Source organism: Carcharhinus amblyrhynchos, chromosome 4 (assembly GCF_965287045.1).
Source record: "Carcharhinus amblyrhynchos chromosome 4, sCarAmb.v2.hapA, whole genome shotgun sequence".
Taxonomy (NCBI): domain Eukaryota; kingdom Metazoa; phylum Chordata; class Chondrichthyes; order Carcharhiniformes; family Carcharhinidae; genus Carcharhinus; species Carcharhinus amblyrhynchos.
The window spans coordinates 87643524-87669444 of NC_137327.1; the positions used below are offsets into that span (position 1 = coordinate 87643524).

The 25921-nt window shown below is 43.4% G+C and overlaps 1 protein-coding gene across 3 annotated transcripts in view; it reads left to right on the forward strand.

Moving 5' to 3' along the window:
- stard8 (StAR related lipid transfer domain containing 8) overlaps positions 1 to 25921 on the forward strand; it is a 198531-nt gene that overhangs the window by 64346 nt on the left and 108264 nt on the right. Inside the window, exon 1 of one of the 3 annotated variants that reach the window (XM_080187501.1) lies at positions 19548 to 19714. The exons of the other annotated variants lie outside the window; for them this stretch is intronic. Within the exon in view, the coding sequence (XP_080043627.1) occupies positions 19612 to 19714 (103 nt within the window). The 5' untranslated portion in view covers positions 19548 to 19611. Of the gene's footprint in view, positions 1 to 19547; positions 19715 to 25921 lie in introns of those variants that run through there. 3 annotated transcript variants of the gene reach the window in all.

Below are 25921 nucleotides of genomic sequence, written 5' to 3' on the forward strand. Positions count from 1 at the left end.
ACACCAACAGCAGATCCAATCTGGCAGATATTTCCGGTAGGACAATTTGGTGAGTAGTGGCACTATCCAACTACTCTTTCACCAACCTAAAGTACAGTTTATGACCATCAGTCTTCCAAATTATGTTCAAAATGGAGAAACTGAGGAACCGTTATCGATGATAATTAGCAGGAGTTTTCCTTGCTCATGTTTGACCTGATGCCATGAAACTTCCTGGCAGCCAGGGCCAATGGTGAGAGCACTCGGGGCAACTCCCTCTCCACTGTGTCGCCATTTCTGCTAAATCTGTCCTGCTATACCCAACGATGGTGATGACATGTCTGATACATTGGCTGTAAGGTTTGGTCTCAATGACCAACACCATGTCAGGCTGTTGCTTGACTATCTGTGAGACAGCTCTCCCAATTTTGGCACAAGCTCCCGAAAGTTAGTAAGGAGGATTTTGCAAGGTTGGGTGTGCCATTATCATTTACTGTGCCTGGTCGATGCCAAGAAGTCCATTAGTTTTTAATCCTAAGAATCAATATGAAAATGAAGCAGCTGTATAGAACATCAATCAAGTTTTGGCTGTTTTGAATTACAGATCTATTGGATCAACTGACTTGTTTCTGTGCTGTAAAGTTTCACATAATCCTCATCCTTTTGTAGGGAATTTAACCTATACACGGCAAACATCTGCACTGAGTAAGGACAGTTAGAGTGGGATCTCCATCTGCTTTATTTTCCAGTTGGAGGAAAATGAGGTGGAGAAGCCTTCTGCTCAACTCCCAGCCAGTAAACACCCCCCAAAAGCTTTCCCTAGCTGCCCCTCAGCAGAAAATTCAGCTGCTTGGCCATTGACCACCTTGCCACATTTTAATGACAGGTAGGAAGATTGTGGGTTTAGGCTGATTTCCCCACCTCCTGCCTCAAATGCTGACAACCTCAAGGAATACATTGATGGGACAGCAACAGTTGGCCTCCTAATGGACCATTGGAGAAAGAGGGTTGATTAATGGATTTGTCTCCCCCATTGCCACTCCATTTTGGATGTTGCTGCTCTTTCTGGCACTGTGGTGAATGTTCCACTGCAGCATTTTGCTCTCTGTGTGTTCGTTCTCCTTCAATGGTAAATAAGCTGAAATCCAGGAGGCTGGGTCAGGGTTGAGGTTGTGAGTAGAACTCACCATGGGAGAAAATCCAGCCATGTGTGTTATCTATCTAGTATTTGCATCCTCGCATGTGCCAGAAGAATTGGTCAGAGTTCCCATGCTCCCTCTAAGGTGGTTCTACTGAAGTTCAGTTATTTTATTAAAAGGAATGAGAAACAAAGGAACAGCAGGAGATTACATCAAAAACTATTTTTCTCTTACTGCAGTGTAATAGATGAAATGGAACAGATATGTTGAGTTGGAGCAAGACAAGACAAGAAGAGAGATTGAGTAGTTTAGGCCTAAACTCCTGGAGTTTAGAGGAATGGGAGGCAATCTGATCAAGGTATATAAGATGATAAAAGGTGTTAACAAAGTAAATGCAAAGCCCTATGTTACCATTTTCATTCTAAGTGTCGGGTGGACTTGAAACTGGAATTGTTTTAGTCCTGTTCTCAGGTCCTCCCATATGCACTCTGCCTGAAAAAATAGCAGCGATTCTGAATTGCAGTGCAGAAACCTGTGGGCAGGACTTAGTGCCCGAAACACTACGGCTCTGATCGATGCCTCCAACTGCATATGCGCAGTAAAAAAAAATAGAAAAACGTTCCCCTGCCACATTGCTCCTTAGTCAGATCCCCATGCCCCACTCCCACAACATTACTGACCTCCTTATCTCACCTTCCTGCTACCCAGACTGATCGCAGTTCCCTGCCCCCTTCCTCTACCGATTACACGCAGAATGGCAGCAGACACCCTGCCCACCCACCCACTCACCCCCTCTGTCTCCCCCCACCAATCTGACACACAGAACCAATCTGACCCATCTCCACCCCACTCCTTCCCCCCAACTGATCTGAAGAAGAGAGCCACCGGAAGCTCCGAACTTACCTCCTCAAAAACTGGAGCGCCCAAATCGGACCTTTGGAGGCCGTGTCTATTTTGTGCCGAATCTGGATGGGTGAACGCGATGGTAAAGGGGGGGAGTGCCGGTAAAGTTGGGTGTGCAGCCCATTAAGTCAATTTAAATGAATGCAAATGCATTTAAGTTGACATTGTGCCTGTTTCAGGCGTAGTCCTGATGGTGGCCATTTTAGGCCCTTGGTAAAGGGGGAACCAGCACGGAGGCAGGCACGGATTATGCTACTCACCTCATGCCCGACTTTACCAAGTTTTTATGCCCAAAAACGTGTACAACTTGATGGTAAGATTGGATCTGTAGAGTGGATGCTTCCTCTTGTGGGGTAATCCAGAACAAGAGGTCATTGTTTTAGGATAAGGGGTAACAAATTTAAAACAGAGGTGAGGAGAAACTACTTATCTATGGAATTCACTACTCCAGAGTGTGGTGGATGCCGGGACATTGAGTCAATTTAAGAAGGAAAAAGACAGATATTTAATGAGTAATCAGTTGAATGAATTTGGAGAACAGACAGGAAAGTGGAGTTGAGGCTGAGATGAAATGACATCAGCCATGATCATGTTGAATGGTGGAGCGGGCTCGGGGAGTGGGGTTGCCTCGTTCTTAGGTTCTGGCGAAATGACACAATACAAGAACTCAACACAATATGAGAATGTTATAGCAAGGATCTAACATTGATTGACACAATGGGCATTCCCATTGACAGACACCGGGAAAAGTCATTCTGCATTACATCCTAATTTACATAAATTAAATGCATACTCACAAACACCAGAATAAAATTCAACATGACAGTGATCCCACAATATATCTTTGCCTAAAAACTGCAACAAGCTCTCCTTGCTCTGTTGGATTACTTTTAGGAGGTTAACCATATTTTTTCGCAAAATATATGTTACTTCATCTGGGAATCCCATCAATTCACCTGGTACCAAACACAGTAAGAGACTTCATCAGGAACATGCAGAAGTGAGTTCCTGGCATTGGAGGGAGTGCATAAACCTCCAAGCAACCCATTTACGCAAACAACATCTACATGCTTATCAGGTATTTCAGAACCCGTTGAATTGGAGTGGAAGCAATTCATCCTGAATCCTGAGGAACTTCCTACAAAGAAGAACTGTGGATATGATTCTCCCAACCTGCTCTGGGAGACAATAGCGGAGGATATGTAGTGAGCTTCCTATAGGGCACCATGGTCTCCATGAGTCTTCGCTGTTGGAATTCCATTGTTGTCAGCTCTGTGCCAATTTCTGTTGCATAGCTGATTAAAATATTACAATGAGCACTTGAATGTGATTAGTAGGCTTGGGACTGAAGTCTCCAGCCCCACGAGTATTCCCCACTCCCCCAGCCACCACCACACCCCCGCCCCTGCCCCCCCCCCCCCCCCCTGCCCCCCACCCCCCCCCCCCCCCAACCCACCCACCACCACCAGGTCAGATTCACTCCAGTGGAGTTTACAACAGCTTCTGAGTAGCAGGGAGTTGGCAGCCCCACTCTACTGGAGTGAAGAGGGCATCTTGGCACTGCCCACTGGGCATTGGGCAGTGCCAAGAGGGTGGGACTAGGGGATGACAGGACCTATGTGGAGGGGTCGGAGGGCTGGATGGGGGGAGCCAATCTGCTATCAGGATTAGCGACAAAGGGAGGAAGGTCTGAGATCAGGGTGGCCATTTGAGTGGGGAGAGGGTGTCGGCCTGCTGGAGGGATGAGGATCGGGAGATTGGGGTAGAGGGGGTGGAGGTGGGACTGCGGGAGGGGAATCAGGAGATTGGGACTGCCAGGGGATGGGTGGGAGTCAGGGTGGGCCTAGAGATATCCAGAAGGCCAGCGATTGGGTGGTGGGAGGCCAGCAGTGCAGGGTCACTGCACATATGTGGATCTTGGTGCTGACAGATTGGCGCATGTGCAGTGGCTTGCTTAACGCAGTGCTGTCAGCCTCTCCAGCGGGAATAGGCCCTGTTCTTGCGTGTGGGAGATTCATTTTGAAAACCCCGCTGAAGAAAAGCAGTTTTTACGTGAACTCAACACAGACTTTTTTCACGTTATTTCAGAAACATGTGTTACTTTAGCGCAAATCCCATCGATAATAAAAATTCATCTGACAAAGACAGCAAAATCCAATGGCACTTAAATGAAATGCAGCTCCAAAATACACCAAGTTAATGAGTCATTTTCTTGTGATTGCACCTGAGATTTCATCAACTTGCTGTCATTTGATTTTTTGAACTTCCTGATAATGTTTCACTTGCTGAAGAAGTAAATGATGATCAGCTATGTCATCTGCCCTCTCAATGATGCATGACGTCAAGTTGGTGTCTGTTTTTGTTCCACATTGACTTTCATCGTGCTGATTAATCTCCCTGGTGTCAAATAGGATTTCTCTGTTTGCCTCTTTCCATTTCCACCAATGAAAATCACTAACACTTGGCTGATATAATAAAAGGTAAAACTGAACCCAAATCTCACTAAACAATGTCAGTTCTACAACACAAGTATTGCAAGTATAAGGACAACTACACTTCTGCTGTGCCTGTTTCCGTGAGAGGCATTACTCAACTGATCTCAAGATGTCCACTTCCAGAGGCAGACACATGGCATAGTCACATGAATACAGCAAGTCAGTTAGTCTTGCAGCACAAAATTACATTTCCAAAACCCAAACGACAAGATCTGAGCTCAGCAGTTGGTAATTCTTGTAATTACAACACAACTGTGAAAGTGAAAACCGTTTGTGGGCAGCACTTTAGCACAGTTGTGAGCACTGCTGCCTCACAGCCCCAGGGACCCGGGTTTAATTCTGGAGGGTCTGTGTGGAGTTTGCACGGACTTCCTGAGTGTAGTTCGGACATTTGCCTGTGTGGGTTTCCTCTGGGTGTTCCCACAATCCAAAGATGTGTGGATTAGGTTGGTTGGCCATACTAAATTGCACCTTAGTGTCAGTAGGATTATCAGGGTAAATGTGTGGAGTTATGGGGATAGGGCCTGGCTGAGATTGTTGTTGGTGCAGGCCCGATGGGCTGAATGACCTCCTCTGTACTGTAGGGATTTTATGATTCTAGTGCTTTTATAGAAAACTTACGCTGAATTTTGGGTGCTCCAACGAGGAGTAGCTTTTATCCACAAACAGCGAATATTAGGTTTGGAACAATGCCGAAATAAAATGAAAATGGTCAGCACAGATGTTGTACAGCGCCAGGAACCTGGGTTTAATTCCAGCCTCGGGTCACTGTCTGTGTGGAGTTTGCATATTCTCTCTGTGTCTGTGTGGATTTCCTCTGGGTGCTCTGGTTTCCTCCCACAGTCCAAATATGTGCAGGTATGTTGATTGGCCATGCTAAATTTACTCTAGTGTCAGGAGACTAACAGGTTAAATGAGTGGGATTATGGGAATAGAGCCTGGCTGGGATTGTGGTCGGTGCTTAGTGACCTCCTTCTGCCGTGTAGGGATTCTATGAATGTTTTTTGCTTTAAGTTTTTTTTCCCCCTCCCTTGACAACATGAACTCTTGTTTATAGAACATAGAACATAGAACATAGAACACTACAGCACAAACAGGCCCTTCGGCCCACAAGTTGCACCGATCACATCACCTACCAACCTACAGACCTATCTATAACCCTCAATCTCATTAAACCCCATATACTCATCCAGAAGTCTTTTAAAAGACCCCAGCGAGTTCGCCTCCACCACCACTGACGGCAGCCGATTCCATTCACTCACCACCCTCTGAGTGAAAAACTTACCCCTAACATCACTTCTGAACCTCCCTCCCCGCACCTTAAATCTGTGTCCTCTCGTAGCGACCATTTCAAACCGGGGAAATAGCCTCTGAGAGTCCACCCTATCTATTCCTCTCAACATTTTGTAAACTTCTATCAGGTCGCCTCTCAACCTTCGTCTCTCCAGGGAAAAGAGTCCCAGCTCCCTCAACCTAACTTCATAAGGCATGCCTCCCAGTCCAGGCAACATCCTTGTAAATCTCCTCTGCACCCTCTCAATAGCTTCTACATCTTTCCTATAGTGAGGCGACCAGAACTGCGCACAATACTCCAAATGAGGCCTGACAAGGGTCTTATAAAGTTCCAGCATTACCTCCTGACTCCTAAACTCAATCCCTCGATTAATTCGTTTAGTTTTAGCTGCTCCTTTGATACTTCAACCAAGTTACCATTCTTTTTGTGTCAGCCAAGGTAATGAATGTCAAGAAGTTATGAAAACCAACGGCTGTTATAGCCAAGCTTTACCTGCTTCTCACTTGATATCAATACATATGAACTTTGCCAGCAAGGATCTTTGAGCAGTAATCAAGAGCAGGAATGCTGTTCAGTTTTCCCATTTCACAGCCTGGGGAAACTGAAGCAATTATAATGCCCATCCCCTGTCCTAGATGATATCAATTAACAGCAGGGGATGGCTTTTAAATCTGGGCTTTCTTGTTGTGGTGCACTCACCAATGGACCGATTTGGGAGGGTCATCCATAGTCTGTAATGTCGAAGGGCAATATTCCCCTCCATCAATACATGACATTTATTGTCTCTTAAGAAATTAAACATATTTTAGCATAGGGTAACTGCCTTTCTCCAAGGACTTCACACAGGTTTGTCTTCATTACAACAGTCAGTTAGTCTGAAGTGCTTTGAGATTTTTCTGAAGGAACTGCTAAAGTGCTCATCAAAAGTAAGTCTTCTGATGATGTGATATCATTGATATATTAATGATTTTAGATAACAAGTGTATCTGCAAACAGAGTCACATGCAAGTCAGAATTAAGGACAAATTAGAATTGGGGCAGTGCTCCCAATTAGTTCTTCCTATGACATCAAAGCCATGTAACTCTTTCCACTTGTTGTAAAACTCTGGCAGGGGGCGTTGAATGCAATTTAAAAAGTGCTCATCATGATGCAGTATCTTAAACTGTACGATTTTCTTTTTGGAGCTGGTGAGTAAAGAAAGGAGTGCCCTCCATTTCCTGCATTAATCTTGTGGCTTCTGTTACATTGAACTTCCTGCTACAATTGATAGCTTTTAAAATCCGAACACTGCTTCTTGAATCACCTTATTTTTGCTTTCATTCTTTTAACTTTGATCATGCATTGGGGGACTTGCTCTTGACAATAAAAAGCGTAGCCAGAGATTCCCTTTGCGGCTTGACATGGTTCAATCCCGAGTCAACCCCCAACAGAAAATGTGAAAAACACATTATAATAATGTGTGGTCTGTCTGGAGGCTGGGGGGAAGGAGACAGGAATGATAAGTATTGCAGGAAGCGTGTGCAGTTTCATGTAACAGTTTTCTCATTTGTGGCCTCTGGAAATGTCACTGATGGCTTATGGATGCTGGATGCAGATTGTTGGGAAATAAAATGCAATTTTTGTGACAGGGACCCTGCAGTTGACCAATGGATAGGGCCACTGAGTGGATGAAGTTCAGGAGCTCTTGAGTGAAATGCTATCGACGTGCCACAGCTACCAAGAATCCCACCTCCCTCCTGCTCTTTTTACTTAGTTAATGTTACTAGGGTGTTAAATTGAACAAATCAGCTTCCAGATTTGAGAGAGAAAGGTCAATTTTGTACAGGCTCTCACTGTACAGCCAAACGCAGTGAAGTCCCAGCTACCATACCCTCTGAAATATGATTTTAGTGTATAACACAAAGACCCTGGTTTTAATTCCCTCACCCTGCATGGTAGAGGTGGGCAGAGACACAGTTGTGAGCTGATCCTATTGCCTTTCTACTAGGTTCTGAAATCAAAGCAGGCACACAATGCACTGTTAGGAAGGTAAAAGGATTCTGCTTTATATATGACAATAGGGGACTGAAGTGGCCTAATGGTAACTTTAGCCCACGCCCTGAACAGAGGGTGAAAGGAAAGATTTCCCATCAGGGAAAACCTCATGGGAGCTGAATCATGGACAAGAGGTCTAGAAAGGTAAGTTTAAAATTTTTCTTTGTGAGCCATGAAGACTCCTCCAAGCCTCACAAGAAAACCTTGAGCTCCCTGTGTGTTTTGTAGGTTCCAGCCTCTTGCAATTATCACCTATCACTTACCTGATTGACAGGTACCTTTCCTGTGCATCACTGGCAGTGGGGTCCTGCCACCCAAATTCTCACTTTGGTGTGCCAGTCAGGTTTGAGTGGAAAACAGTGAGGCCCGACTGTCTAGGCCAACTCCATGGTTTCTTCAGTACCTGCCCAGTTAAAGACTCATGTTCAGCAATCACAAGTCTCCTTTCCCGTTTAAATTGGGGTTATATTGTCTCTGTGTAGTATTTAGGAACATAGTAAGTGCCGGACGAGAAAAAGGATGAGATCTTGGTAGTTACCAGATACAGCAATAATAGAGTATTATAATAGGCGTTCTGTGGCTGCGAAAGGGAATCCAGAATGGTAGTTTGCCTCCCTGGTTCCAGGTTCCTGGATATCTCTGAGTGGGTACAAAGCATCCGAAAATGGGAGGGAAATCAGACAGATATCATTGTCCACACTGGTACGAATGACATAGGTAGAAAGAGTGGTGAAGTCCTGCAATAGCAATTTAGGGAGTTAGGTAAAAGTTTAAAAAGCAAGACCTTTAGGGTAGTAATCTCAGGATTACTCCCTGTGCCAAGTGCTAGTGAGGCTAGGAATAGGGAGCAAGTGCAGCTCAACATGTGGCTGAATAACTGGTGCAGGAGGGGGAGCTTCAGATTTGTGGACCGTTGGGATTTTTTTCCAAGAACAGTGGGGCCTGTACAAGAGGGACAGGTTACACTTGAACTGAAGGAGCACCAATATCTTGGCTGGGAGGTTTGCTAGTGTTGTTCAGGTGAGTTTAAACTAGTGTGGCAACGGAGTGGGAATCAGCAAGTGTAGAGACTGGGGATAAGCATGAGAACAAGGCCAGGCCAGCCAAGAGGAAGAGTTGGCTGGGGGAGGTTGAAATCAGTGGGTCGGAGGTCTGTTACGCATCTGCTTCAATGCAAGGATTATAACAGGTAAAACAGATGAACTGAGAGCATTTATTCACGCATGGAACTCGGATGTGGTAATGGAGACTTGATTAAAAGAGGGACAGGACTGACAACTAAATGTTCTGGGATATAGGTGTTTTAGGCGAGACAAAGGGGAAGGCAAAAGAGATGCTGGGAATTGCAATACTGGTTAGAGAACATATAACAGCTGTACAGAGGGAGGACACCTTGAAAGAATCATGTAATGAGACCTGTGGGTAGAGCTCAGAAACAGGAAAGGGATAGTCACTATGATGGGGGTGTACTACAGGCCTCCCAACAGCCCACGGGAAGCTGAAGAATCGATATGTAAGCAGATTCAGGACAGAAATAGATATAATAGGGTTGTTGTAGTGGGAGACTTAAATTTTCCTCATATTGACTGGAAATCCCTTAGGACGAGGGATCTGGATGGTGAGGAATTTCAGTGTGTCCAGGAAGGTTTTTTGGAACAATATGTAGATAGTCTGGCTAGAGAGGGGGTTATATTGGACCTAGTACTAGGAATTGAGCCCAGACAGGTTATCAAAGTTGCGGTGGGGGGGACATATGGTGAACAGTGACCACAATTTTGTAAGCTTGTGGATACTCATGGAAAAGGACAAGTGTTGGCCTAGGGTTAAGGTGCTAAATTAGGGGAAGGCTAACCACAACTGGATTAGGCAGGATTTGGGGGCTGTTGTTAGGGAGAGGCTGTTTGAGAGTAAATCCACACTTTCATGTGGGAGCCGTTTAAGGAGCAGTTGATCGGACTGTCATACAGGCATATGCCTGTGAAAAGAAAGGACTGAAAAGGCAGGATTCAGGAGCTGTGGAAATCCAGGGAAATTGCAAGTCTAGTCAAAAAGGAAAGGGATGCACACAAAAGGTCTAGGCAACTAAAAACAGAGGAAGCACTTGAAGAATACTGGGAAAGTAGAAAAAAACTCAAACAGGGGGTTAGGAGAGCAAAAGGGGGTCACAAAATGTCTTTGGCAGGGAGGATTAAGGAGAATCCCAAGGCATTTTGTTCATATGTTATGAAGAAAAGGATAGCTAGTGAAAAAGTTGGTCCACTCAACGACAAAGGAGGGAAATTATGCATAGAACCAAAGGAAGTGGATCAAATCCTTAATGAGTACTTTACATTGATATTCACAAAAGAGAGGGACACGTTGATTGATGGTGTCTCAGAGGGGTATGTAAACTCCCTAGAGCAAGTCATCATTACAAGGGAATAAGTGTTAGGTGTATTGAGAAGCATTAAGGTAGACAATACCCAGGGTCAAGTGGCATCTATCCAAGATTACTGAGGGAGACATAAAAGGAAATTGTTGGGCTTCTAACAGAAATCTTTGTTTCCTTGTGGCCACAGGTGAGGTCCCAGAGGAGTGGAGGATAGCCAATATTAGCCCATTATTTAAGAAGGGTAGGAAGCTTAATCTGGGTAATTGTAGGCCTGTGAACTTGACGTCAGTGACAGTAAAATTGTTGGAGATGATTCTTAAGGATAGGATCTATACACGTTTGGAATGGAAAGGTCTTATTAGTTGCCTTTTAACAGCATGGTTTTGTGCAAGGGAGGTCATGGTTCACTAATTTGATTCAGCTTTTTGAGGAGGTATCAAAAATGATTGACAAGGGAAGGGCCGTGGATGTTTTCGACATGAACTTCAGGCAGAAAGCATTTGTCAAGGTCCCTCCTGGCAGGCTGGCGCAAAAGGTTAAATCACACGGGGTCAGGGCTGAACTAGCTAGATGGATTCAGAACTGGCTTGGTCATTGAAGACAGAGGATAGTGTTATAAGGATGTTTTTCTGAATGGAGGTTTGTAACTAGTGGTGTTCCATAGGGATCACTGTTGTTTGTAATGTATATAAATATCTTGGAAGAAAACGTAGCTGGTCTGATTAGCAAGTTTGCAGATGATACTAAGATTGCTGAAGTTATGAATAGCCATAGAATCCTAGAATCCCTATAGTACAGAAGGAGGCCATTTGGCCCATCGAGTCTGCACTGACAGCAATCCCACCCAGGCCCTTACCACATTACCACAGACATTTACCCTGCCACTCCTCCTGATATTGAGTCAATTTACTATGGCCAATCAACCTAAACCGGCACATCTTTGGACTGTGGGGGAAACTGGAGCACCCAGAGGAAACCCACACAGACACAAGGATAATTTGCAAACTCCATACAGACAGTGACCTGAGGCCGTAATTGAACCCAAGTTCCTGGTGCTGTGAGGCTTCAGTGCAAACTACTGTGCCACCCTGCTGCCCCGATGAAAATTGTTAGAGAATACAGCAGGATATAGATAGGCTAAAAATTAGGTGGAGAAATGGCATATGAATTTAATCTGGACAAATGCGAGGTGATGCACTTTGATAGATCCAATTCAGATAGGAGCTATAAAATAAATGGCAAGACCATCAGGAGCATAGACACACAGATCTGGATTACAGGACCACAGATCCTTAAAGGTGGCAGCACAAGTGGAAAAGGTGATGAAGAAAGCAGATGGCATGCTTGCCTAATTGCCTAATTGAGTATAAAAGTTGGCAAATTCTATTACAGTTATGTAAAACATTAGTTAGGCCACATTTGGAATACTGTGTCCAATTGTGGTTGCCACTCTATCAGAAGGATGTGGAAGCTTTGGAGGGAGTGCAGAAAAGATTTACCAGGGTGTTGGCTGTTATGGAGGATATTAGCTATGAAGAGAGATTGAATAAATCGAGATTGTTCTCCCTGGAAAGATGAAGGTTGAGGGGCGACCTGATATAAGTTTACAAAATTATGAAAGGCATAGATAAGGTGACAGTTGGAAGCTCTTTCCAGGGCAGACATGACAATTACAAGGGGGCACAAGTTCAAGGTAAAGGGGGAAAAATTCAGTAGAAGTGTGCGGGAGAATTTTTTTATGTAGAGGGTGATAAGGGCCTGGAATGCGTGTCAAGTAAAGTGGTTCAGGCAGACACATTAGCGACATTTAAGACTTTTCTGGATAGACACATGAACAAGTGAGGAATAGAAGAATACAGGCGGTTGATCATGATCGGCGCAGACTTGATGGGCCAAAAGGCCCATTCCTGTGCTGTACTGTTCTGTGTTCTTTATTTTGTCTTAGCTTTTCGACTGCATCTGAATCCCTCAATCTTGCCTGCACTGCATCCAGATATGGCTATTCTATTGCACTCCTGACCAACTCTTTGTAAACTTGAGATCATCGAAAACTCCGCTGACTGCATCCTAACTCATGCCAAATGCAGGTCACCCATTACCTTTTCTTTACTGACCTACACCACTAAATGATTCCTCAGTTTTTAAAATGTTCATTCTTGTTTTCAAATCCCTTCGTGGCCAAGCCCCTCTCTACCTCCATAATATCTTCCAGCCTTATAACCTTGCAGAGTATCAGCACATCTCTTGAACATTCTGAGTTTAATCGCTGCACCATTGATTTGATATGATTTATTATTGTCACATGTACTAGCATACAATGAAAAATATTGTTTTTTGCATGCTATACAGACAAAACATAACATTCATAGAGAAGGAAAGGAGAGAGTGCAGAATGTATTGTTACAGTAATAACTAGGCGTGGAGAAAGATCAACTTAGTGTGAGGTAGGTCCATTCAAAAGTCTGATGGCAGCAGGGAAGAAGCAGTTCTTGAGTCTGTTGGTATGTGAACTCAGACATTTGTATCTTTTTCCCAACAGAAAAAGGTGGAAGAGAGAATGTCCGGGTTTGTGGGGTCCTTTTCCAATCTGCTTTTCCGAGGCAGTGGCAAATGTAGCTGGTGTCAGTGGATGGAAGGCTGGTTTGAATGATGGATTGGACTTTGTTCACAATCCTTTGGTGACCATTCCTTCAGAATTCCCTCCTTACACCCCTCTACTTCACTTTCTTCCTTTAAGAGGCACTCTTGAGAACTGACTCATTTGAGACCAAGCTTTTGGTCATCCGCCCTAATATCACCTAATGTGTGTTGGTGTCATATTTAGTTTTATGATGCTTCTGTGAAGTGCCTTGAGAAATTTATATAACATTAAAGTTACTATATAAATACAAGTTGTAATTGCCTTCCTGGACAGTCAGTTCCATAGGTGGACCACTCACTCAACAACAATTTAAATTTATATAGTGCTCTTAGCAGAATTAAATGTCCCAAAGTGCTACCCAGGAGCAATATAAAACAAAATATGCCACTGGGCCAGTCGGGAGATGTTGGGGCGGATAACTAAAGGTTTAACTCAAAAAGGTAGGTTTTCCAGAGTGCCTTAAGTTAGGAAAGTGAGGTAGAGAAGTAGAGAGGTGAAGGGAGGCAATTGCAGGGTTTAAGGGTGAAGGCACAGCAATGAGGGATGTTCCAAAAAAAAAACAAAATCAGATTAGCACAGGTATCTTGGAAGATTTGTGGGTCTGGAGGGGATTATGATAGACAGAGGTAAGGCCATGGAGGGATCTGAAAACAGGGATGAGAATTTTAAAAATTGAGGGATCATTTAACTGGGAGTTAAGTGAGCACAAGGGTAATGTATAGTCTGCAGTTGCTGCAAGTTAAGAAACTTTTAATATCAAGACATTGTATGACTAAGAGCCAGTGAACACAGGAGTAATAGGTGAATGGAACTGTGTGTGAGTTAAAATAGAAGCAGCAGCATTTTGGACATTATGGAGGGTCAAATTTGGCAGATCAGCCAGAAGTGTATGGGAATAATGAAATCTAGAAGTTAAGAAAAAAACATGAATTAGGGTTTCAGCCACATTCAATGAAATAATTGTTTCCACAGATTAGTTTTGAATTTTTCCTTCTTCAAGCACAGGTCATGTCCTGTAGTTCTATTATTCTGCACAAGGTAACAGAACTTGTCATGGTCTACATTATCTAATTTCTTTATATAGAGGTTATCTCAACACTCAGCTACTTCTTTTCCAGAGAGCAAATTGCACAATTGTAAATATAATCTAATCATTCCATTCCCTCAATCATTCTGTTTTCTTTTGATAGCTCCAATATTCTTTTTGTAATGTAGTAACCAGAACTGTACAGAATATTTTGTGCACTTGTTTTAATTGACATCTGTGTTTTTGAATAGGAAACCCAGATTCAAAGAGCACAAAAATGGACACAGTGGGCTGAATTTTACACTCCCCACCTGCGAGTTGGCAGCAGGAGGTGGGCATGTAACATCCAATGTATGACCTTCCCATTGCCTTCCAGCCCAAGCCAACCTGCCTGTCCTTTGGCCAATCTGCCATTTAAGGGCCTCAATATGCCTTCTGAAAGATCTACTGCAGCTGTAAACAATGCTTACTTACCCAATGAATGACTTTAATATGCTCATTTCTGAGCATATATGGGTAACAAGATGAACATACCTTTATTTGTAGGAGCAAGCAGAGACAACCAGAGAAGCCATGACAATTATCTAAAGAAGTTCCAATAAGACTCATTTATATGCTAATTGCTTTGTGTTTGCAATACCAGCCTTTCCTATCTGGAAATATACTGAAACGCTTGCAATTTTTAAATTCTTTCATGGGATGTGAACATCACTGATTAGGTCAGCATTTATTTCCCATCTCTAATTGCCCTTGAGAAGGTAGTGGTGAGCTGCCTTCTTGAACCACTCAGTCCATGTGGCATAGGCACGTCTACGGTGAATATAAGGAGGGATGTATGTCAGTGGTGGAGGATTGAGTGTGAAAGGTGGTGGATGGAATTCCAATCAAGCGGGCTGCTTTGTCCTGTATGGTGTCAAGCTTCTTGAATGCTTTTGGAGCTGCACTCATTTAGGAGAGTGCAGAGTATTCCATCACCCTCCTGAATGTAGATAGTGGACAGGTTTTTGGGAGTTAGGAAGTGAGTTGCTCTCTGCAAAATTCCCAACTTCCGACCTGCTCCTGTAGCCACAGGCAGGTTCAGTTTCTGGTCAGTGGTAACACGCAGGATATGGATAGTGGGGGATATAGTAATGGTAATGCCATTGAATGCCCAAGTGAGATGGTTAGATTCTCTCTTATTGTACTTGTGTGGCATGAGTGTTACTTGCCACTTATCAGCCCAAGTCTGAATGCTATCTAGGTCATGTTGAATATGGGCACTGACTACTTCATTGTCTGAGGAGTTGCAAATGATACTGAACATTGTGCAGTCTTCAGCGAACACCCCCACTTCAGATTTTGTGATGGAGTAAAAATCATTGAAGTAGCTGAAGGTGGTTGGGCCTAGGACATTACTTTAAGGAGTTCCTGCTGTGAAGTTCTGGGGCTGAAATGATTGACCTCCAACAACTGCAACTATCTTCCTTTGTGCCAAAAGATTAAGAGATTTGAAAGTTAAGGTTTCTGAAGAATATCATAATATAAACCATTCACATTTCTGCAACTTCTGCACTTTAATTGTGGTCATTTATTTAACTAGTAGTTGCAACCAGTCCCACAGAATTACTGCATTGTTGGAGATGCCATTCAATGCATCATATCATAAAATAAGGCCTCATCTGTTGTGTAAAGGTTCTCAGTGCAAGTTGAAGAGTATTAGGAAGCTCTTGTGTTCTAGTGAGGATTTTTAAAGAAGAGTGTTTCCTATTTATAGTTTCCAGGTCCATTTTCTTTAAGATCTTCAGCTTCTCTTGTGCCTTTCTCAGACAGGTTCAGTACAATGAGCGGGACAACTTATGACTGGAAATCACAGGGTCGTGTCTGTCCACTGAGCAACTGCAGATTTAATATCTCAATGGCTGATTGAGTGTTCTGATTAAGACCATTCAATTAAAAAGTATTGTTTAATTAACCTCAGGAATTCAGAAGTCCTTAGTATTGACAGAAAGAAGAGGAACAAATTGAAAGGAACATTTTTTTAATCTTAAGTGTGCATTGAGAAAAGGAGAACAAACATGTTTACCTCACGTATAGGAAGTGCCTGATTCTAACTTTGTACCAAACACTTCAGAGAGCATTTCAACCAGCTTGACATGAAAGTTTGAGTTCCTTCAATTTAATTATAGTGCCTATCATATGCTGACTTAATCTTTTATATCATATTTGCTGAACTAAACACTATATATCTTGAACAATTTGAAGAGAATAAATGCATCAAATGCTGTAGGATTGATTAGTACAAAGCAACTTTATTCTTGATCTGAGCTACTTCTGTTGATCTCAGCTGGGACAACAGTTGGGGCATAACAATTGCCCAAAGCACAGCTGGTGACAGAGCAGTAAAGCAGCATGGTGGCATGATGGTTAGCACTGCTGCCTCCCAGCTTCAGGGACCTGGATTCAATTCCCAAGACAGGTCACTGTCTGTTTACAGCCTGACATGTTCTCCTTGTGTCTGCGTGGATTTCCTCCAGGTGTTCTGGTTTCCACCCACAGTCTGAAAGACATGCTGGTTAGATGCATTGGCATGTTAAATTCTGCCTCAGTGTCCCTGAACAGGCACTAGTGTGTGATAACTAGGGGATTCTCATAGAAACTTCACAAGCTTGTTTGTGACATTAATAAATAAACTTTATTCCCACTTTAATGCTGGAAAGGTGTATATACCTCAGCACTAGGTGATGGCAGAATTGGTCACAGATATAATGGCCTCTATTGGCAATTAGAATACCAACAGTCACTGCCAAAATTGTTACAAGAAGAAAAGTCTTCCAAGTGAAATTGAAGAGCTGCACTGTTGTTATTGAAACAGCTCTTTAAGGAATTGGGAGGCTATAATAAACTCCTTTCAATACAACAAATTCAAAAGGGCTCAGTTGACCAATACGACTTAATTTTGGGAAGGAGGAAAATGCAGAATGAAAGTGTATGATTTCTTTTTCAGTGTTGCTTGAATTCATACAATTTTCTCACACCTCATCTGAATTTAGTTTGACTGCTTTGTTTCCTGCTGGCTGTCAACACACCAGAAATGATGTTGTTTTCAGAGGAAATGTTGCATCTTTTAATCAATTAGGGAAATGAAACTTGAGCCACAAACTGTGGCAATTGAAGCGTAGACTAAACAAAATGCTGAATGTAAAGGATAATGGAGACCTCATCTATTGAGTGAGAGTGAACTAATTTACCTAGTGCTCTGTTTAGCTTTTCTGAGGACTTTTACTTTGTGCTTTTATTGACCTTTGCAAGGGTTGGCCTGTATCACTCTGGGCAAAGAGCTTGTTGAAGCTTGTTCTGGACTGAAACTCGGAAATTTACAAAACATTTTTGAAATTTTCCTCTTTGGCCAGCTGCACTTATAACCATTCCTTGTTGCATCCATGTACTTTCCTGCACTTACCATGAATACCACTGTGAGGCTGGCCTACAGGCAGTATCATTCAGGTGAAATGACAGTCCATTTTTCATACAACCTGAAGTAATGGCTTAATGTTGTGTTGGGCTTCATTTGGTAACCTGATTAGCAATTTATGGGATTACACCAGTGCATCAGTTCAGCCAGTGCTGGGATTCAAACTTGTGAACCTCTATTGTGGATTGTCAATGAGTCCCAAAAGAGAATGTTATAACCGAAGCTTTACGGCGAAGAAATAGAATATAAAGGAATAGGATATAGAAGTAAGGAAGTATTGTTGCAACTATACAAGGCATTAGTGAAGCTGCACCTGGAGTATTGTGCACAGTTTTGGTCCCCTTATTTGAAGAAAGATGTAGTGGCATTGGAGACAGTTCAGAGGGAGTTCACTAGATTAATTCAAGAGATGAGGATTTTGTTGTGTGAAGAGAGATTGAACAGTTTAGGCCTATACTCTCTGGAATTTAGAAGAATGAGGGGAGATCAAATTGAGGTACATAAGATGATAAAAGGTATGGATAAAGTAGGCATGAAGCAGATGCTTCCTCTTGTGGGGCGTTCGAGGACAAGAGGCCACAGTCTTAGGATAAGGGGTAGCAAATTTAAAACAGTGTTGAGGAGGAACTACTTCCCCCGAAGGGTTGTGAATCTGGAATTCACTACCCTAATGTATAGTGGATGTTGGGACTTAAGGAGGAGTTAGACAGATTTTTAAATGGTAATGGGTTGAAGGGTTATGGGGAGAAGGCAGGAAAATGGGGATGAGAAGCATGTCAGCCATGATCGAATGGCACAGCAGAATCAAAGGGCTGAATGGCTTAATTCTGCTGCTATGTCTTATGAATTTATGAGCATAGATTTCTGCTAGTGGGAACCTCTCTTGTGGCAATGAAAGGAGTTTCGAAGAGGCTGCTAACAAACCCTTTCCATTGCAGAAAGTTTGAAAGCTCTCATGACGAAGGAAGACACTTGTGATTTAATAATTTTGGGATGTGGGTATTTTAAGCTAGGACAGCACTTGTCACCCATCCCTAATTGCTCTTGAGAAAATGGTGATAATCCATCTTCTTGAACATTTGCAGTCTTTGTAATGTAGGTACATCCACAGTGCTGTTAGGAAGGGATTCAAAATTAAAAAGTATGTACACTCCAGATTACTGCGTCAGACGCGGTTCCTTTAATTTGAGGCAACAACCCAGGGTACAAATATTAGTGATATATAGATTGTCAACCCCTAATATGGGGGAAATGGCAAACACGATTTGACATCTGATATACATGTAGGCTTTGGATGTTCCCCGAGATCGACATACAGTCTAGTAATGATTAATGAAAGTGGATTATGTTAAAATAACTTTTGTGGCCCTGGGGGAACAGTTAATGAAGACTTTCATTTTTAATTGCTTACTCGGTAATCATTGTTAAATTGTGGGGTGGAACTCGGCTATGATGTTCCGTTCATTGTAGAATATCCTAATAATAGCCACTGACTAGGCTGGCCACTTGGGCAAGATATTGGAGTGTGCTGATGACACTTGGGGAACCTGTGACCCAGAATAGTTTGGGCGGGCGGGGGAAGGGGAGGAAGTGAGTAAGAATATCATAATTTGATGAGAAGGTAGCTCATGCCAAAATAAGGACTAGGCATAGGATGTGGGTAACCCTGCCGAATGATTGTTCCTGGGAGTATTCAGTATCAGTGGATTTCTATAGCAAATGAATCCTCGTTTAAGAAAAGTAGGAGGAAAAATGTTTAAAAACTCATTGTGGAAAGGAATGTAAATGGTGAAATGGGGGAAGAAGTGTCAGGATAACGGATTTTAAAGGACGGACACAGACACAGTGGGCCGAATGGCTCCCCTGCTGTCTGGTGTGATTCAGTTGGATGGTGAAGTCGAAGCAGACGGGTTTGTTTTGGTAAACCCCCCGCTCAGGAGTGTGTAGGAGGGCTGATAAATAATCTGTGATCTCATTTTGAATTGTGCCTTGTGGCTTTCGTTGCAAACTTCCCGCAGCTGCAGCTGGGGAGGGGGAAAGTAACCGTTTGTTCCAATAAGAGTGGAGTGAGCAGGAAGCCAGTGAGTAGAGCAAGCAGAGTGACTCAGCCCCTCCCCGCCAACACAGCCACAGTCACACACACAGAGAAAGAGAGAGAGAAAGCTTCGCACTGTGCCCGGGGCTCGCACGATGCCCAGCGCTGCCCCTGGCAGCAGCACTTACACCCAGCACACGTCCCGCTTGCTGTCGAGCCGCAGGCTCTGATCCCCGCGAGCATGGATGGCTGCGAGCCGCCGACAACCCTCAGGAGGTCCCGGAGTTTCCACTTCAAGAGCTTTAGAACATTCCTCAATAAAATCAGCGACCGACGGGTAGTGGGTGAGAACTGATATATTCCCTTCTAAAACTTGTTTTGTTTTATTTTACAACAGGCTTACATTAACACTGCAATGAAGTTACTGTGATGAGCCGGTGTGTGTATGTAACACATACAATTGTGTATAATGTATTACATATAGTATACACAATAGCAAATCTCAGGGAATTGGATAAGAGCATATGTGTGACTTTTTTTGGGTAGTTTTTGAGTGCCGTTTTTCTGTGTGTGTGTGGAGATTTATATATAAAGGAGGCACATGCCAGGTTTTAGTCCCACATCCTGATACAAACTCCGCGAATTCCTCCACTTAAGTGTATTTTGTGCTTGCTCGAACACTGCAGTCTTGCACAAACAATTCTGTGGGCAGTGAACTGGCAGCTTCTGTCTATACCTGACAACATTACTGTGTAAAACACGCAGGGCTGTGATATTAAGCTGATCACACATCTCCTTCTGTGATGGTAAAGCAGTGCCAGTTTGCCATATGATAGTGCCAACATATTATTCCCCAACATATCTCCCCGTTCATGGTTTTCTCCAAAAAAATCAAAATTTAAAGCTAGAATAATCTTAAGTGAACCTGAATGTCTATGTAACAGCATGTAAAACGATTTGAAAGATGCCGACCCAGTACCTGTGCAGGCAGGCAGAGATTTCTCACGGCGAAAGTTTTATCAGTTACATTTTCACTGATCAGAAATGGTACTGAGCACTGACAAAGCGGAAGGTGCCACTGAACTGAAAACTGCTTGTGGGATGTTCATTGCAGATACTACTTAAAAACTACTGAGATGTTTGAAACATTTTGAATGTTCTCAAAAGAATTTTGTGTTGGGTTGAGTGATCTCACATAGGGCAGCATTTTGAGTGTTAACTTTGTCTTAAGCAACCCCATAGGGAGGGGAAAATCAATCACAATAGATCACTAACCAGTAACCCCTGAGGGATTTGTCATGAAGTTGTGTATCCCATGAACTTCAGATGAGGATGGCTTGGCTGTGACCCTCTTTCTATATTGAACAGCCTGCCTACACTAACCTATACTTGCATGTGAATAATTGCAAGTACAGGGTATCAGAACCACAGTAAGAAGTCTCACAACACCAGGTTTAAGTCTAAGGTTGGACTTAAACCTGGTGTTGTGAGACTTCTTATGTGTTTACCTCAGTCCAATGCCGGCAATTCGACATCATATCTGAACCACACCATTGATTTCTGTATTAATGCAATGTATTCTGCGATAGAGTCATGAAACCATAACATCACAGGAGGTCACTTGACTCAGCAAGTCCATGCCAACCGTAGGTTTGATAATTTAAGAATTAGTGTGATTCAGTCCAAAAACATGTCAATTTTCACGTTAGGTGACATTATGATGCATTCCAAATGTCTGGTGAATTAGTTGCTGAAATTTTCTGACCCTTTCTGCCAGCGGGATCTTCTGTTCCCGCCGATGGCAACTGTCTCATGGTGTGTTCCCCCACAGTGGAAAGTGTGAGGCAATCAAAATCCCGTAGACATCCTGCTGTCAGCCAATGATGGGCCGCCTCTACCGCTAGAAAGTAAACCACGGGGCTGGCCGTAAAATCCCAAAATGTTCTTTTTGATGGGTGTGAGAATGTCAGACAGGACATTAAAATGATCTGCTTTCCTGGGAACACAATGAATCATGGTGAAAAGGAAACCTATGCAGGCATAGGGAGAATATGCAAACTCCACATAGTCACCCAAGGCTGGAATTGAACCCGGGTCCCTAGAGCTGTGAGGTAGCAGTGCTTACCACTGTGCCACACTTATTGTGTTTCTTTCTTTACTGGTTACAGAGGTTAGTACTGCTGCCTCATGGTGCCAGCGACCCAGGTTCAATGACGGTTTGGGTCACCGTCTGTGTGGAGTTTGCATGTTCTCCCCATGTCTGTGTGGATTTACTCCGGGTACTCTGGTTTTCTGCCACAGTCCAAAAATGTGTGGGTTAGGTGGATTGGTCATGCTAAATTGTCCCTTAGTGTCAGAGGACTAGCTAGGGTAAATGCATGGTGTTACAGGGCGAAGGCCTGGGTAGGATTATGGTTGGTGCAGACTCGAGTCCCACTGATACTAAGAAGCAATTTAACATGTCAAATCCACCTAACCCACACATCTTTGGACAGTGGGAGGAAACCAGAGTACCTGGAGGAAACCCAAGCAGACCCGGGGAGAATGTATAAACTCTACACAGACAGTAACCAAAACCAGGAATTGAGCCCAGATCCCTGGTGCTGTGAGGCAGCAGTGCTAACAACTGTGCCACTGTACCGCATCTGGGTTTGGAGTCACATGTAGGCCAGACCAGATAAGGACAGAAAATTTCCTTCCTTTGATGAACCAGATGGGCTTTTCCAACAATCGACAACAGTTTCATTGCACTATTTTATTAAGTTCAAATTTCACCATGTGCCATGATGGGATTCGGACACTTGTCCCAGAGCATTAACCTTAGCCTCTGGATTACTAGGCCAGTGACAATAGTGTGCCATTGCCTCTCTGCCTGTGAATGAGTGTAGCTCCCACAATGTTCAAGAAACTCAACGCCATCCAGGACAAATCAGCCTGCATGATTCGCACCATTTCCACCATAAACATTCACCCACTTTACTATTGATGCACTGTGGTTGCAGCATGTACCATATACACACTACCATAACTCTCAAAAGCTTCTTCAAAACCATCTTCTATACCTGGGACATCTTCCCCCTCTAAGGACAAAGACCACAAGTGCATAGAATGAAGGGCAAATTATTGACAAGTTTAGGAAATTGGCTGAACAGCATAAAACAGAGATTAAGGATAATGGATTGGTATTCAAATTGAAGGATGTGACTAGTGGTGTAAGGATTCCTATGTCTGCATTGGTTTCCTCTGGGTGCTCCAGTTTCCTCCCACAGCCTAAAGATGTGCAGCTTGTTTGCCATGCTAAATTGCCTTTTACTGTTGGGGGGATTAGCGGGGTAAATATGTCGAGTTATGGGGATAGAATGGGATTGTTGTCAGTGCAAACTCAATGGGCTAAATGGCCTCCTTCTGTACTGTAGAGATCCTATGATTCTATGATCTATGTTGGGATCTAAACTAGTCATTATTCTTGTTAATGACCTAAATGATTAAATCGAAACCCATATTTCTAAATCTGGTACTATGGTACTACTTTGGCCAGAATTCTCTGGCTGTTCATGCCACATCGCCATTGCCAGAGAGGACAGAGAATTTGACACTCGGCCAAATCTGCATTCAGTGCAGTGGGACGGGAGACTTCCGCTAGTGTGAATGACTAGAGAATCCTGCCCTTTGTCTCCACCTCTGGCCAATGGCTCTTCTATGATATTCAGTCCTTGCACTCATTGTGTCAACTCGTCGCTGTTCTTATGGACTAACTGCATTATCTGGTGACTTCTCCTGCTTTATATGGCCTAAGTTACAAGATACTCACATTCATCTCATGGGAAATTGGAAAGATATCCATTGACTACATGACTGTGATTGTGACACAAGGACCATGTAGAGGCAAGAAAATATTAGATTGGAGAGGCATCTGCATTGGCACAGACTTGATGGGCTGAGGGGTCTGTTCCTGTACTGTTTTTTGTTCTTTGATAGTCAAAGGGCTCAGAGTGGAAGTGTAAATGGAAAACATAGGATGCTGGTAAATATGCATTACCCAGCTGGGCTGAATGTTAATGTTTAATTACCAGCAGCACATGTAACACTGAGCTACTTTTTTAATGAGATGGGTTATGTACCCACTTTGCCCATCCCAATAAAGCAATTACATTTTTGGCAGTGAATTGTTGATCTAATAATTGTGGAGGTGACACCAACTGCTTCTTCCAATATGTCCTCATTGTGTCTCTTGCCCTATGTGCCAGAAAACTGTATTGCCTTTTTCTTGTTGCTTGTTTGTGACATTGTGACACCATAAAAGTTAGAGAGGTTCATTGCTCAATATTCTGCAGGTTTTACCATCACTTGTCACCTGCTGTACCTTCTGTAAAAGGCCTTTAAAACTTACAGCAACATTTGAGTCTGCGCTCATACCGAGGGAGCCTTCTGGTATTCATAGCACCAACGAACCTGCGAGATGTGCCAAAACCAGTGATGTGATCAGTGATATGCTCTTATGTTGCACTTGAGCTGGCAGAATGGGAAATTGAAAAAGCTAAGTCATAATGCTTATTTGATTGCAAAACCAAACAAAATTGAATTCATCACTACAGATATGCCTTTTGGGGTGCATTTTGACTCAGCAGTGGGTTTCTGGTGAGTTGATTTTCCATCAGCAGAGGCAGCTGGATCTCGCTGACTTTAATTGCCAGCCATTCCTTATTCTCCTGGTTCCTCAAAGGAACATTTTGTATTCATCAGTAAGGCCTCTCCTGCCTTTGCACCAGCTGCAGATCTGCTTTCTCTGGTGTGAAAGTTGAAGTCGTGGTTAAAACTGCATTGGAGTATTGATATGATGGAACCCCAGTTTTCATAAATTTACAAGCTCCCCCCCCCCCCCCATCTGCTTCAGGCATGTATGTGGCCCATCTGCCTGCACAAATCTGCAGGTTAACAACTACCAGATAGAATTAAAATTGACTTTGAATGCTGTCCAATGTAACACTGTTATACCCTACGTCTTATTGCAGAATTCAGTTAAAACACCTTCGTCACACCCATCCTTATTTTAAATCTGATACTTTTCACACTATGTCTATTCTACATTTGTAGAATCCCTACAGTGTAGAAGATGCCATTTGGCCCATTGAGTCTGCACCGACTCTCTGACAGAGTATCTTACCAAGGCTCTCTCCCCCACACATCTTGTGATAATAATTTAGCATGGCTAATCCACCTAATCTGCACATCATTGGACTGTGGGAGGAAACCGGAGCACTCAGAGGAAACCTAACAGACACATAGGGAACGTACACACTGACAGTCACCCAAGCTGGAATTGAACCCCTGATGAGAGTGATCATTGTATGGTGGAGTTTCTGGTGCAGATGGAGGAGGAGAAAGTGGGTTCCCGGACACGCGTCCTTTGTTTGAACAGAGGGGAGTACGGTAGGATGAGAGAAGAATTGGCAAATGTTGACTGGGGGAGCGCATTGGAGGGTAGGTCTGCTGAGGAGCAGTGGAGGATCTTTAAGGAGATCTTTCTTGGTGCTCAGCAGAAATTTATTCCGATGGTTAAAAAGGACCATAGGAGGGGAGGTAATAAGCCATAGATAATGAAGGAGGTGAAGGAAAGTGTTAAATTAAAAGCAGAGGCGTTTAGAGTAGCTAAGAGTAGTGGGCGAGAAGAGGATTGGGAGAGATTTAAATGTCAACAAAGATTGACAAAGAAGTTGATAAAGAAGCGTAGGTGAAACTATGAAGCTGGGCTAGCGCTTAATATAAAAAAGGGTAGCAAGAGTTTTTATAAATATATAAAAAGGAAGAGGCTGGCTAGGGTGAACGTTGGACCATTAGAGCATGAGAGGGGGGACTTAGTGGTAGGGGATGGGGAAATGGCTGAGGTCTTGAATAACTTTTTTGTTTCGGTCTTCATGGAGGAGGATGTGAATAATTTGCCGGGTGTTAGCGATAGAAAGGTGGTAGGACTGGAGGGTCTCAATGACATTATTGTTACTAGAGAGGCGGTGCTCGACAGACTGGAGGGACTGATTGTGGACAAGTCCCCAGGACCGGATGGAATGCATCCGAGGGTTCTGAAAGAAATGGCGGAGGTGATAGTGGATGCCTTGGTGGTTATTTTCCAAACGTCGCTGGATTCTGGGGAAGTGCCGGAAGATTGGAAAACGGCTAATGTTATGCCGTTGTTTAAGAAGGGTGCCAGGCAAAAGGCAGGGAATTATAGGCCGGTTAGTTTAACATCTGTTGTAGGTAAAATGTTAGAATCCGTCATCAAGGAGGAAATGGCGAGGCATCTTGAGGGGAATTGCTTGATAGAGCAGACGCAGCACGGTTTCATTAAGGGGAAGTCGTGTCTGACAAATTTATTGGAGTTCTATGAGGATGTGTCTAGGGCGGTGGATAGAGGAGAGCCGGTGGATGTGGTCTTTCTTGATTTTCAGAAGGCGTTTGACAAGGTACCTCACAAGAGGTTAGTGCAGAAGGTAAGGGAGCATGGAGTTGGGGGTAGGGTGTTAGCGTGGATAGAGGATTGGTTGTCAAATAGGAGG